We start from the raw sequence: 15,048 nt of genomic DNA on the forward strand, positions 1-15,048 counted from the left end.
GAACGTTACACAGATTTTGCTAGCCTTATTAAGAAACGGCACGAAAAGAACAAATTTGCCTGGCGAAACCAAGGAAAGCAAACAAAAAAAGGGGGCCTACATAGCAAATTAACAATGTAGCAAATCTTGACTAAACAAACAGCTTCACATCAATTATACACAAGTTCCTGAAAAGCTACAATCCTTTTTGAGCATCTGACATCCAATTAAATAGGGAAGATGGAAAATTCGGCTCCTGCTTCAAAAAATGCAATGTATATATCCAAACATGGTCCTAACTTGTTCACCAATCAGAAAAAAACTGACCTGAGTATCATTCCTTGGCAATAATCAACAAAAATCAAGGATCCGTGCTTAGAGTGTCCGAAATAACTATATATGACAGTCTGAAACCCTTACCAAATTAGCCTTGAATCCCTTAAACTCTCTAATCTTTCTAATTTAGGTACAAAGGGAAAAAGAAACTCTTACAGCCCAAAGAAGAGGGAAAATCTTCAGGACTCCAACGATTCCTGGCAGAGGCACCAACCATCCCCCACGGAGATTCATGGTTCTTGAGGCTCTTCTTGACCTTAAAGCCAAGTGACCAGGTGAATGAAGGGCATTGTCTGTCCTACTCTCTTTGGAAGAAAATTAGTCACATTTGATGTTTCTGTAAATCCTCCTCACGAATAGATTAGAGCCCAAAAATCCAACAGCACCTGAGTATAGTTGACAAAATCACATGGTTGATTAGGACAACATAAAACAAAATGAAGAGCCACAATAACTGTGTGCTCCCACAAGCAACATACAGAAAACATACAGAGACAGACTTATATGCATCCGTGTCCAAAGCAATGAGACAGGCACAAAACTAAAGCTAACATAAATTATCGCCAAGGAGAGCTCTTACGATGAAAAACAAATCCTACTCAAAGGCAATATCCCATAAATGGTGTAAAAAGAACTGGAGTTGTTATACTCACCGCAGAGAATCCCTAAGCCAAGGCAAAACATCAGTGTGTATCCAAAGTAGAAGCTGGTCTGGAAAAAACCTGACATCTTAGTCTTCACATAGTAATAATAGACTGAGTACAGGTATACATAGACAGCTGTAGATGCGGCTGAGAAAAATGAAGTCCATTGCCAATGGTAATTTTCAGCATTTAGTAGGAAATATGTTCCCACAATAGTCACGCAGATGGTAACAATAATGAGGATCAGAAAGACCAGAAGCATAAATCCATAGACATAGTACACCTGCAAAAGAACACAACGAAACAAATTAGCTATGACTTCATAATTTGCAAAGCCCAGCACAGCTTCAATGAAAATTTCATAAGTCGTTACCTGACAAAAGGCATTACTTCATATACTATTTTTCAATTTTAAAAAGTGGCTAAGTGCAAAATACAACTAATCATGTACATAAAAGGAGTAGGTTGAAGTCCCTTAAGACCCACCCCCTGGCCCTGAAAAAAGGATGATACCCTCCCACTTATCTTCGCCCTCCATGCTCGGGGAGGGAGGAAATGAGTTGATGTAGGAGAATTTGACGAAGAGTTAGACAAAAAAATGTGCAGAAGCACCAACAAATTCGAATTCTGCAGGTACAAGAAAATGAACAGAAGAGGTCAAAACGGATGTAAAATCTGCCTGTCCAGAAGTAATGCCCTCGTCATTAACCTAGGCAATCTTTTCCAGTTCTTCTCCATAGCATTTTAATAGACATTCTCCTATAAAATGATAGAGTTCCTACACACCCAAGTTCAAACAAACGATTAACGTAATTTTCATCCGCATGTATATATGAACATAAATGATGGCCCTCAACTTCTAATCCTATCTAAACAGTGGTGGCTGAAACACTAAGAACAAGCTGAAGTGAACAAGCCAACTGTCAAACCAAAGGGAGAAGGGAGAATGGTTTTATTTAAGAATTATTTGGCTCGACTCATTAAGAATTTTTTATTTGCCTTGACCCCTCATTGTATTTCAAATCCATAATTCAATTCACACTCATATTAATTAGCAACGAGTCTCGATCAATTGAAGAATTCTATCAACTACTTTCTATCTACATTTGTGAACTCTTCGCTTCATTTGTTATTCAAAGTGACTTAGCAAGTAGTTTACCAGCCTATCAGAAGGTTAGTCTTTACCTTGTAATTCCAGAAGGACGTGAAGACAAAATACATCTCAATAAATATGCTTCCAAATGGCAGCAATCCTCCCATCAAGGAAACTACAGAGGGTGTCAGGTACCACTTCTTCTCAGGAATAGGGCGAGGAATGGTCTTGACACGGCATGGATTGTTTGGAGCACCACTCCAGTTTCTTCCAAAAACAGTACCAAGAAGAGCCAGGGGAAAGGAAATGAATGCCCAGATGACAAAGACAACTACCATTGTACCAAAGGGAATGGCTGCTAGAGACCCATAAAATATGGCAATCGTGTTTAGAATAAAGCCAATCCCAAAGCACAAAAATGGGAATAGCGACGCTGTGAGAATCATTGATTTGATCCAGCTTTTCCCTGCAACCATGAATCAAACACCGGGATACTTTTATCGAGAGAGAGAGAGAGCATGTTTTTAAGCAAATATATACTAAGGACCCGTTTGGCCATAGATTTTGTCAAAATAAACTTGGGTTTTATTTGGCAAACACATGTTTGGCCATAGATTTTGCCTACATTTTGGCCAAATCCCAAAACCCAAAACCAGCTCAATAGCTGATTTTGGGCCAAAATATCACCATTATATTTTTTTAAAATTGCCCCAAACTTTTGTATTTTATAAAAGAGCCCACCATTTATTATTTTGTAACGATATTGCTTCGTCTTCTAGATCATCTGATAGTGTATCATGTAGTTCATTATAAAAATGATAATTTTGCATCAAATTTATTTATGTTCAGGACTATGGTTTGCGATAATATAATGAATGTTATTGATAATGGTATTGTTGGGTATTTGTGATAGTTTTTAGAACTTGTGGGTATAAGTCATGTTTCATGTTTTTCCAAACCAAACTTCACCCAAAACAGATGTCCAAACACATTTTCATCTTCAAACCAAACTTCATCCAAATCAAATTTTTCAGAATAAATTTGGGAATCTATGGCCAAACGCTAGCTAAATATCCCAAATGAAATACCTTATAAAAACATATCAAAAGATATGTATACCGAGTATCAGTAAACCAAACAATACAAGGAAATAAAAGCTGCACAACCAAAAAAATGTTGGTACCAGAATGTCATACAGTATACAGTAAAAAACATGAAGGCAAAATTTTCCATTCACCTGAACTTTCTTAGTCAGGTGAACCACAATGACAAGCCATAGAGAGGAGGTCCAATAAAAGTAGTGTCATGTATGCACAGATATAGATAAGCAAGAGTACATACCACCATTTCGTGAGTACATTGCACCACTAACATAGCCCGAAATGAAAGATGTCAAAGCATAACATACTATGAAAGTCGTGACAATAGCTCCTCTCCTGTAAAAAGAATATACATATGCCATGTAAGCTTTTTCCCCCCAAAAAAAGCTATTTAGCTGATAATTCTGTCAACATAGCGTGTAAATAGAGTTAATTAAAATGATTGTTGCTAGACAGGAATAGCCAACAGCCTGCTAGTAAATGTACAATTTAATGCAAAATTATTTGAAAAGTAGAAAAATAGCAGATAGCCATCATCAAATACCCCTATAACTCGCTTCTAGGCTTCATTAGGTAACAACTACTTTTCAAGGAATGATACCAAGAGTTCCAACATACCCAACATATAATGTCCCCACAATTGCCAACAGAATGACAAGGAGAACAAGCAGTGCCAGCTGTGCCCCAGTACCAACAAGAGCTGAAATTAATGCTAGACAACGAGAAGGCCGAAACACATCCCCGTGAACAAGTTTCCAACCAGACTCTTCACTAACATCTCTTTCCTGAGAGAAAAACATTAACATTTAAGACAGTAAGCCTTACATTTTAAGGCTTAGTCAAACACAAGGTTGTTCACGCACGAGTTGTTACCAGGGTTTCGAGGTCATCATCTTCCCGAGCATACTTGGCATAATCATTCCTCAGTGTGCGCATCAAAATCATAGACACCAGACCAGTAAGAAAGATGACCATCATGAAGGAATTAAATATGGAGAACCAATGGATCTGCAGAGTGAATATTACAATTATAGACAATACATGAAACTCAAGCAAAGTAATGAATTTTGCTATGCTACATTAAACACAAGGAGAGGATTTATACAACTTCAAATTGACTTTTTTCTAAATACAGCTTTGGATTGATCTACCTCCAATGATAAAATACACAACAGTATATACTCTGTCCAAGAATAGACCGCAAAAAAGCCGACATACAGAAAACTAATTCACCATCACTAGCTCCATATTTGGAAGGCATACCAATAGGTTTCCTTAATGAAATAATGCCCCAAACTAACGCTCACCTGATGCTCAAAAAATGGGTAATCCAAGTACACATCAAAACGACGAGCAAAACTGATATTAGTTGGTTCCCATTTGACAGAATATGTCATGTCCAAGGTTCTCTCAGCTTCCAAAGGCTTTGGGCTCTCCTGAGAGAGGTTAACATGAATGATCTGCAAGAAAGAAAAACCAGGACATATCAGCATGCAAACAGGCTACCATAGGTGAAATTAACAAGCCACTAACCTGGTCCTTGTTATATTTAATATTAATATTCTTATGCGTGTAAAGCACATGCTTGCTATCACTGTTTCTGTCGGTACGTAGCTCACCAACAAAACCTACGACACCAAATTAAAGTACAAATTAGAACCACTTAACCCGTATGAAGCAAAAAAAGAAAAATTGAAAGAAAAGCTTCTAAGGATGAAATCTCAGAGAGCACATACCCCATAAAGGTAGGTCATCTGGAAAAAAAAATCAGCAGGCCGGAAACAAAAGGTAAAAGTCAAGACAAGCAGAATCGACATAAAGTAAACAGAAATGCTAAAATAAATAATGTTTTTATAAGGCGTTCAGCTGAATAATAAATTTGCTTGGAAACAAAAAGAAAAAAAAAAGTCAAGAAAAGAGAAATCAACATAAAGTCACTTATCGAAAAATGAAATCGACCTAAAGTCAACAGGAATTTTGCAATTATAATAAAATAGAAGTAACAAGGTATTTTTTTTATAATATGTGAAAAGAGGTTGCAAGAAAAGTCCATCACTTCAAAAGTTAACCACAAACACCTGAAGCCTCACCAATGTCACTTCATAAGCAAATGGTACATACCTCCTCAGTTGGGAAGCAAAGGTTCCATACAAAATTAAAAATATTCACAATCTCAGTCTCTAGAATATAAGAAAACAAACATGAACAAACAAATTGAAATAACTGCAATTAATTGAAATATGTGGTAAAAACCATTTTAAAAAAATTCCAAGATGCAGCTTTTAATTTCTAATTCAGATTTAATGACCAATTTTATTATATGGTTTCTAATTTCCTGCTTTAATCACTAAAATATTCATCGATAACTTTACCTAACAATTCATATATTATTTTTCCATCCATATTTACTACTTAGTGCAGTCTTTTCCAACAGAGAAGCCATGTGCTCTGTGGCACATGCCTTCGTACCTTGGTGCCTTAAAAATGTGTCACCTAAGCCAAGGGCAATTGCTTAACCTTTTCAAAGCACCAAGCTTCAGGCTTAAGTGCGTCTCGAGGACACCTTTAAAATCATGCAGTTCAGCATACCTAAACTACTTCATGCAGTATCCCATTCTAAAGAACTATGTTGTACAAACATGGAAATCATGCATTACATCTTCAGTAATCCCTTGATCATCAGATTGGGTAACCTTGGGACGGAATGTAAAGCTCTCTGGAAAATGAGCAATGCTCGTATTCTGTAATGCATTTTTGGTCCAATGCAAGAGCGTCTCGAGAAAACAGTATGGCCCAGTGTCTATGTTGTATAGCGCAGTATACTAAGGTTTTATGGTTTAGCCAGTACCATTTCCAAGCAACACCTTTAACAAACCTCTTGGACAAACTGAATTTATATTTTCTTGAAGCCGACAAAAATAATCGCGATTGGTATCTTGTTTAAAGTCCCAAAAAATATTTTTAAAATCAAGCTCGAACTTTACCAAAGAGTAGACTAGCAGCTTACATTAATTTTTTAGTGTCCATTAAAAAGCTTTAGAGTCAACTATCTTTCTAATTCCGTTACAAAATTTTAGCAGGAGAAATGTTCCCTCAATATGCTATCCGTAAAACCATCCACGATCTTTCTTTATTCAGTAATTTGTAATTTATGTCTTTTTGATGAATAACCATCCATGATCTTTATTATTATTCAGGAATCATAAAACCAGAAGAGAGAATGTAGATATACTTAATGCAGGATAGCTACAGAAATATTTAGTTTACTTGCCATAACAGACACTACGTAACAAATATGAGGGAACAAAAGATGTTCTTATTGGAATATTTCACGGACTTCTATCAAAAATAAATTAAGAAATACAATGTGATCAGTGTTGGAATAATAGTAGTAACTTGAATGAAATGTAGTAGTAAATAGTGTTTGAAGATTTTGATTTTGCGTATATGTATTATATCCCATTTCATTCCAAATTTAATGGGAAGTTCTGTGCTTTGGTGCAGAAACAACTCTTTACAACCATTAGCTATATTATGTCAAAATATATCAAAAATTAATACGTACCAATGAAGAATTCAAACCAATAATTGTTTTCGATTGCATCCTTGAATAGCTTAACCTTGGTATCATCAAGCTCAAGCTCACAAATGCCACTCTTGTCCACATTTTCTATAAAACAGAATAGTCCATGTCAACTCAAATCAAACAAGAAAAAAACTAGGATTCAAATTAAAAGAGACCCGCATACTGTGAAACTTAATGTCAATCTGACTATCGATAAGCTCATTTCCACCCAAGACTTCACCAAGGCCACCCCATTTGTGAGTAGAACCAGATGCATGGCAGAATGGTAGGCTGTAATAGTTGTATGTTTCCTGTGGGTTATTATATGGCCCAACTTTATTTACCCAAAGGGTAACAGGATCATCTGGTTGATACTGATGAGAAAGAACAGGGGTCAGAGAAAAGCAATTGCATATGACAAATGGTTAGATAAGAAAGAACAAGTATGAGTGTACTGATACAGTCACTTTACTGGTGCATCCATTAATACTTTGCAAAAGTTTACAGGATATGAGTTTTGTATATTCTAAGAGATTTTTCTCCAAATATTCAGAAGTGAACAAAATGTGGAGCAAAGAAGTAGGCAAACATGTATCGCACAAAAACATAAGCTAAAAGAACAATATTGGATTAACATCTTACAAACACCTGTGCATGAATAGACAAACTATAGGGAGAAAAGAACCCATAAAATTTAAATGCATCAGACCGCAGCAGTCCAATTGACAGCAACAAGTAATAGAGTAGAATGAAGCGTGAAAAGAACCATAAAGTCTCTTGAAAAACAAAATCATATACCTTCTTCAGAAAGAGAATATGAATTGCAATAATAAGAGCAAAAGAGAGCGCATGTGAGACTGAGTCGGCCTCGTTAGTGTTAAGGAAATTGCTCGTCGGTAGAGAAGTTTGCAGAAATATAGAGGTACTTGCAGCTTAAATAATCCAATGTTTATTAGAATTTACTAATCCATTTGCCTTACAGATGAAGAGGTTAAGAATTGCATATGTCATGAACTCCAAACTTACTATAACACAGTAGAACAGGACATAAGTTCAGTGTTTTTTCAAATAACCATAAAACAAGACATATGTCCAAATTAGCTGCATGGTCATTAAAATATCATCACGTAGTGGAGAATGGGACAGTTGTGTGGTAATTATCATGAGAAAATACACCTTGATAAGATGTTTATCCAGTATGGGCAAGACTTTAGCACTAAATAACTTTATGAGAAATACCATTTTCCAACACCATTGGCCACTTTAAGGATCATTCCTAGAGCAGCCCTTCACTTGCTAAGTTATTTTGAGAATCAATTGCAGCTTTTATATGTCTGCACAATGAACTTTCCTTTTGCCAACACCGTGTTTCTTTGCACCTAAAGGAATGGCATACGGTAAATGATGTGGGTGAAAACCATGGGAGACCACGGTTCAAATCCAACCAGAGGAAACAAAGCTAGGTGATTATTCTCATTTGCCTAAGCTTTGGTGGGCAGAGTTATCTGATACCTACATTAGTGGGAGGTAGCAGACACCCAATGGAATAATTGAGACACGCGCACACTGACATGGGCACCACCATTCAGTGTTATCAAAGGCGAAAAGCGCAAAAAATACTCTAAGGTCTGCTAGGTCTCTAAGCGCAAAGCGCAAATAAAGTATGGGCTAATGAAGAAAGTCACAAATAGAAATAAATATAAATATGTATGTGTAGTCCAAGACTAATATCTATAAGCATAAATATCAAATATATAGACAAAGAAATTGAAGAAAATATATGATAAAGTGAAATATCTTGTTTAGTATCGGCTCTTTAGGATTATGCTCATTGGCAAGAAAAAGTATGCCTTAGAGCCTTGATGACAATACCGAAACGCTCACTAAGTGAGGCGAAGCGCTCAACATGTTTTGAGCCTCGCTTTAGGGCTGAAGCACACTTTAAGCATGCCTTTGATAACATAAAAAAGCTTTTTTGCTAGGTTTACATGTATATCATCCTCCTATTACTTTTTAAATTTATCGAAAAGTTTATTACAGATATGTTTAGGTCGTACTTTGAGTTTTTTTTAATAAGGTAATAAGAGAAATTGAACGATCTTCTTTTTGATAGGGGAATAATAAGATGATACCAGAAGCAAACACGAGAAGTATAGAAGGCTCTCAGATCTTAAGTAGCAGAAAATAATTACTCCATATTTTTTTGAGAAGGAATTTTTTTTTTTAGAAGGAAAATAATTACTCCATATGTAATGCAAGTAATTCAAAACTGACATTGGCAACAAGAAGAAGGGCTCTTGAGTCTTGACCTATTATAGAGAGGCCTCTAGATAAAAATCATTCTCAAAGCTCTTTTTCATTTTTATAAATGAGAATCATTGTCACAGCTAACCGAAACAAAACTTCAGCTTTAATAATATAAATAGCCAAAAAAGCAATAAATACTGCAAAGCCCGTAAATAAGTAAATTTTCTGCAAGACTCTCTATTACCACTGCTCCACCTCGTGCACCTTTTGGATACCCACCCCACAGAGTGGGGAACAGAATGACATCAACAATTGGCAAAAGAACTATATTACTCTGTTAAAAAAGAACATAAATAGGTATAGCGCGTGTAAAACCATGCGCTATATGGGTCTGAGCTAACGTCCAGGCTTAACGGCTGCCAGCCGAGTTTTTTTTAAAAAGAAAAATACATAACACATGGATAACATGCGCTATGTAACCCAAAGAAAAACTTTGGCTGCAAAAGTAAGCTACCCAAGTGCCAAAACACAAACATAATACTTATAAGAACTATATATCAATTCAAGAGTTATTAACAATGTTAAAAAAAAAATATGTTTAAATAGTTTTTGTAATTGAATTTTGAGAGTGGAAGAAGATTATTTAGGTTCAAACTTTCCACCCAAGAATTTTCAAAAAAAAAATTAATCAAACAATTTCTTTATTTTGGTTTTTTCTTTCAATTTTTAAAAAAAAAGATATCACGTGATTTAGTAACAAAGTATTTTGCTAAAACTAGCAACTATGCGATAAGTGAGTTGGAAAATATAACATCTTTCATTTACCTTTAGTAAGCGATAGATAATACTTAGTTAACATTTTCTGCTTGTTTATAATTGGAAAACATTTTTTAAGCTCATATCATCTAGAAATTGTTTAGAAAAGGTACAACTTTTGTGCTTCTTTTTTGTGTAACTTTCTTATTATTAAAAAGCAATGTGTCCTACAACAACTACTACAACAACAACAACAACAACAAACCTAGTGTAATTTGAAAAGTGAGATCTGGGGAGGGTAGTGTGTATGCAGACCTTACCCCTACCTTGTAAAGATAGAGAGGTTGTTTCAGGTAGACCCTCGGCTCAAAACAAGCATAATTACAGCAGTACAACAACAATAAACCCAGTGTAATCCCACAAGTGGGGTCTAGGGAGGGTAGTGTGTACGCACACCTTACCCTACCTTGTAAAAATAGAGCGGTTGTTTCCGATAAATCCTCGGCTCAAGACAAGCATGATCACAACAGTAATGAAAAAAAATACCGTAGTGGAGCCATGAAAAGCAGGAAAGAAAAGCAATGTGTCCTAATTTAAAATAATTGAAAATAACTTATTACTTTTTAAACATTATTATTAATGACTATTTCAATTTATTGGTTACTTAACCAAAATAAAAGTATTTAATGCATAATGCATAGGAAAGGAAAAGGATATATTGTTTGGTTCCAAATAATTTTGGAAAATTAAATTTGTTTCAAAATATTTGATGTTTTTAAAATAAGATGTTATTTTTTACTTTCTTTTTTTCCTTCAAAATCTGACCTTACAACTCCAAGTATTTGAGTGTTAATATTGAAATATTTAATGAAGAAATAAATTGCATGTAGATAAATATTCTAATAATAAAAAGCTAACAAATATCTTATTAAGGGGTATAAAATTTTAAAAGACAAATAATTGTCCAGCCATGGTGATTTTTTATTTTTATTTTTTTAGTTTAACGTAAATGTAAACAGACGATTCTAATTAGGATTCCAACTTACTGAGAGTAAGGTTTATCAACTTCTAAGGGAATATGTGTGTCATAATGAAATAACAACATGTTAGTTCACAAAATTGAGGGTGTGTTTTGGGCCTTGGGTAGTTTACCTTTGCGGCCAAAATATTTTCTTGGTTTACGTAACGCATGTTATCCATGCATTATGTATTTTTCTTTATAAAAAGAAACTCGACTGTTAACTGGGGACATTAGCTCATACCTATATAGCACATGGTTACCTATTTATGTTCTCTTTTTTTGTACACGGTAATATAGTTCTTTTGCCAATTTTTTATGTCATTTTGGTTACGGACTCACTAGGTTCACCACTTATACTATTCGACTATTTCTCTAAGGCTGCATCTGCCTGTGACACAGCTGCTTTAAATTAATGTTTTAACTTTAACCATCATAAACTTAGAACATCTCTCCAGTCAGCCACCCTATGAAGCAAAGTAATTCAAATAAAAGGTTTCAACTTTTGGTATGTGGTTGTTTTCCTTCTGATGAATTGATATCTCCATCTAACCATGCAAATTTAGTGGCTCCACCGGAACTTTACTAACATTCATGATTCAACGTACCATTTTTGTTAACTACTAAAATTCAAGGCGTAAAGAATAACCAATTAAATTACCAGATAAGGCAAGTTACATGGTAAGATCAAAATGGAGTTGTGTATGTGTCACTTATCCAACTTAACAAGTAAAGCTATAAAGGAACAAGCTGAAAATTCGTCTACAAACCCTTCCGGACACATTAGATTATTTTTTTTATAATGCCTTATGGACGCATTAGATTTAGTAGAATAACCTAACATCATATCACAGAGATTCTCCAACATCAATAGTTTTCCACCAATTTTTACTGATAAAAAAAATAGATAACCACCAATTTAGTAACCAACAACCATTGTCAGATCTCCCTGGACAGCCTATAACAGCAACCCATACACACCGTGGCGGAGGCACCTTCAACCAACAGGTGTCATCCGACATAGCCTCGGGGAAAAAATAATTATATATGTAAATAACAATTTTCTAAGAACTAATGTGTATATATAGTAGGCTGCCACTCCTACTATTTTCAATTTATGTGATATTCGTTCCTTTTAGCCAGTCCCAAAAAGAATGACACCTTACTTTATTTAGTAACAGTTTAATTTTAAACTTTCTATTTTACCCTTAATATGATGATTTATAGCCAAAGAAATTTTTAAGGCTTGTTTTAAGACCACAAGTTTCAAAGGTCTTTTATTAATTCTTAAACTACGTACCCAACCAAACACCATCACATAAATTGGGACGGAGGGAGCACAAAGTAAACATCAATTTGGGTTAAGAAGTAAACCATTAGAACCCCACAGCCTCACATCCAAACATGTATACAAACCGAATTATGACAATAGATCGACATTGCCTACACAAAATCCTGTGTACGCTACTGCATGCACATGCAATCATTCTGAAGACTTATTAGCAACTTTACTTCACTACAACATCTTGCTCAGTAGTTACAACTAGAAAGATGTAATGGTTACAAAGCTCAATTGCACGTGAAATCGTCAGCAAATTGAAATTTTTGCGATGAAACAAAGGAATTTATTTTAAGATCTACAGGTCACACATTACTTCCTCTCAGGAGAAAAAAAGAAGATATCTAATTCCATCCGGTGTAGGCATTAACACTTTGCTACGAGTCATACTGTATAGTAAACATCTAATGCTAGAGAACTCCTAATTGGTCCTAAAAGACAATTTTGAGTACTTGAATTAAATGAGATCCAGGATTTGAACTTTATGGGTTTAAGATTCTAGGACTGCGACCTCAAGTACGCGGGTTCAAAATTTAATTTTTATACACATTGATGAATTTCTTAACGCATATATAGGGTCTAGGCCAAAGCTACTGGGTTTGCCGGAACCCAGAGCTTACATTGTGGGATCCTCCCCTGGAGTTGAATGAATATAGAGGATTTATATATAGGATTGATGCCTAGTTGCAGCCATTGTTGTATTTTATTTATTCAATGTTAATCAAATCTATAATGGCTCACAAATTACACATGACGCACGAGTAACATCCCAGCAATCAATATCCCCAAAGATCTGACTAACACGGGAACAATTCCATGAAAGTGACGGAATTTCTACAAGTGTGAACCATGAAAAATAAAGAATGATCTAGAATTAGGGTTTCCCCGTTGCAATGTAGAATATGTCAGATTTATACCTTGTGATCGGAATCGGAAGCAAGCGCCGGAAAAACGATGAGGAAGGCGGCGAGGAGTAGAACAAGAGATAGTGATCGGGCGGTCGGCCGCATCTGTATCGCCGGCAAGATATGGATCCAACGGTTCAGGTTAGCCTTTCGGTCCGGTTTTTTCGACAGAGAAAGAGAGTGAGTAGCGAGAGATGGTTTGCAATTTAAGAAAACAGAAAAGTAATTTTTTTATTACACCAGAAGAAATGAAGTCAACCGTAATTAATTATATGTCGTTAGGAAATAATAATAATAATAATAATAATAATAATAATAATAATAATAATAATAATAATAATAATAATAAATGTAAATTTCTCAATGCGTAAAGAGTACTTCACTATTTCCTTTTTTCTTTTACAGATTCACTAAAATCTAAAAAGAGTAAGAACCAACCAAACCATAAGTTTGAAGGGGAAAAAAAAGGAAAATAAATTGGACCAAATTTAATGTCTTCTCTTTCAACAGACATTATAACTTTATGAGTGTGCAAGGTTTAATTAGACTTTAGTGACTAGAAAAATCAAGACTTATGCAATCTAAAATTTGCCTCTTAACTTTTATGAGCTAAGTTAACTGTGACTTCTGGTTTTCAGAACATATTTATTAACTTCACAAAGGAATATTAGAGTTACACAAATAGCCGGTCAACCGTTTTATATATATATATATATATATATATATATATATATATATATATATATATATATATATATATATATTGTGTCACGACCCAAAATCCTAACTTGTCATGATGGCGCCTATCTCAATACTAGGCAATCCGATAATCTCAATAAACCAAAACTTCTCTTTAAGGTTGAAAATATAATATTTAACTACAATACAAACACTCCCCAAAACGTGATGTCACTGAGTACATGAGCATCTAATATGAATACAAGTCTGGAAAATATAGTCTATAATAGTTTGAGACCAAATACCGTGAACAAAGAGATAGAGAAGGAGAGACAAGGTCTGCGGAACACGACATCTACCTCAAAATCTCCTGAAAATCAACCGCTTGAAAGGATCAACACCCGCTATGTCCGGGGATATCTGGATCTGCACACGAAGTGCAAGGTATAATATGAGTACAACCAACTCAGCAAGTAACAATAATAAATAAGGAACTGAAGATAGAAACGAGCTGCACAGTTATGATTCATTTCCAGTAATTCCAGCAAAGAATAGACATGTTATCAAATCTGGCAGTTTAATGTCAAATCAATTTTTATACAGTTCATGTTCATGTAATCCGTAAATCAAAATCTTTCAGAGATTTCACAACAATGACAGATAGCAACTAAGTGCAACAACCAATGGAAATCAAGTACAACCTCTTAGGACAACAATCACTCACTGGGCTCCCAGCCCCCATCACTCACTGTGCTCCCAGCCCTCATCACTCACTCTCAATGGGTACCCGCACTAACTGGGGGTGTACAGACTCTAGAGGGGGTCCTACATCCCAAGTGCTATAATCTGCACGGACAACTCACGTGTTGTACGGACAACTCACGTACCATAATATAAATATCTGGATCCGCACGGCCAACTCACATGCTATAGTATAATATAAGGATCTGTACGGCCAACTCACATGCTATAGTATAATATAAGGATCCACACGGCCAACTCACGTGCTATAGTATCAATATCTCACAATCAGGCCCTCAACCTCACTCAGTCATAAATCTCTCAAGTCTCTCGGGCTCTCAATAATCATGAAATCATCCCAAACAACAACGATATGAAGTATCAATAATAATAATAGAGACTGAGATAAAATGTGCAAGTAAAAACTGAGACTGAGTACATATAGCATTTAGCAAGCAATTCAACAAGTACGCGACCTCTGTGGGTCCCAACATTACTATCACATAGCCTAAGCATGATTTCTAACATGATTTACAGTCAAATTTTATCAACACATAGAGAGCATATAGCTAACAACAAATTATTCAACTTTACAGTTTTCCGGGACGGACCAAGTCACAATCCCCTCGGTGCACGCCCACACGCCC

The 15,048-nt window shown here is 35.3% G+C and overlaps 1 protein-coding gene across 2 annotated transcripts; it reads right to left on the reverse strand.

Annotated features, from left to right (window-relative positions):
* Positions 1–108: 108 nt before the first annotated feature.
* LOC107790800 (transmembrane 9 superfamily member 1) lies at positions 109–13,386 on the reverse strand. Of its 2 annotated transcripts, XM_016612768.2 has the most exons (12): positions 12,995–13,386; positions 6,902–7,091; positions 6,718–6,822; positions 4,889–4,906; positions 4,686–4,780; positions 4,460–4,612; positions 4,026–4,160; positions 3,771–3,937; positions 3,394–3,488; positions 2,145–2,518; positions 969–1,242; positions 109–701 (listed from the first exon to the last, which is right to left on the reverse strand). In XM_016612768.2, exons 1-12 carry the CDS (start codon positions 13,085–13,087, stop codon positions 634–636), a joined length of 1,767 nt encoding a protein of 588 aa, XP_016468254.1. In that variant the 5' UTR covers positions 13,088–13,386; the 3' UTR covers positions 109–633. The 2 variants fall into 2 exon arrangements, with proteins under 2 accessions (XP_016468254.1, XP_016468255.1); XM_016612769.2 differs by lacking the exon at positions 4,889–4,906.
* Between the last annotated feature and the right edge of the window lie 1,662 nt (positions 13,387–15,048).

Source organism: Nicotiana tabacum, chromosome 2 (genome assembly GCF_000715075.1).
Source record: "Nicotiana tabacum cultivar K326 chromosome 2, ASM71507v2, whole genome shotgun sequence".
NCBI lineage: Eukaryota > Viridiplantae > Streptophyta > Magnoliopsida > Solanales > Solanaceae > Nicotiana > Nicotiana tabacum.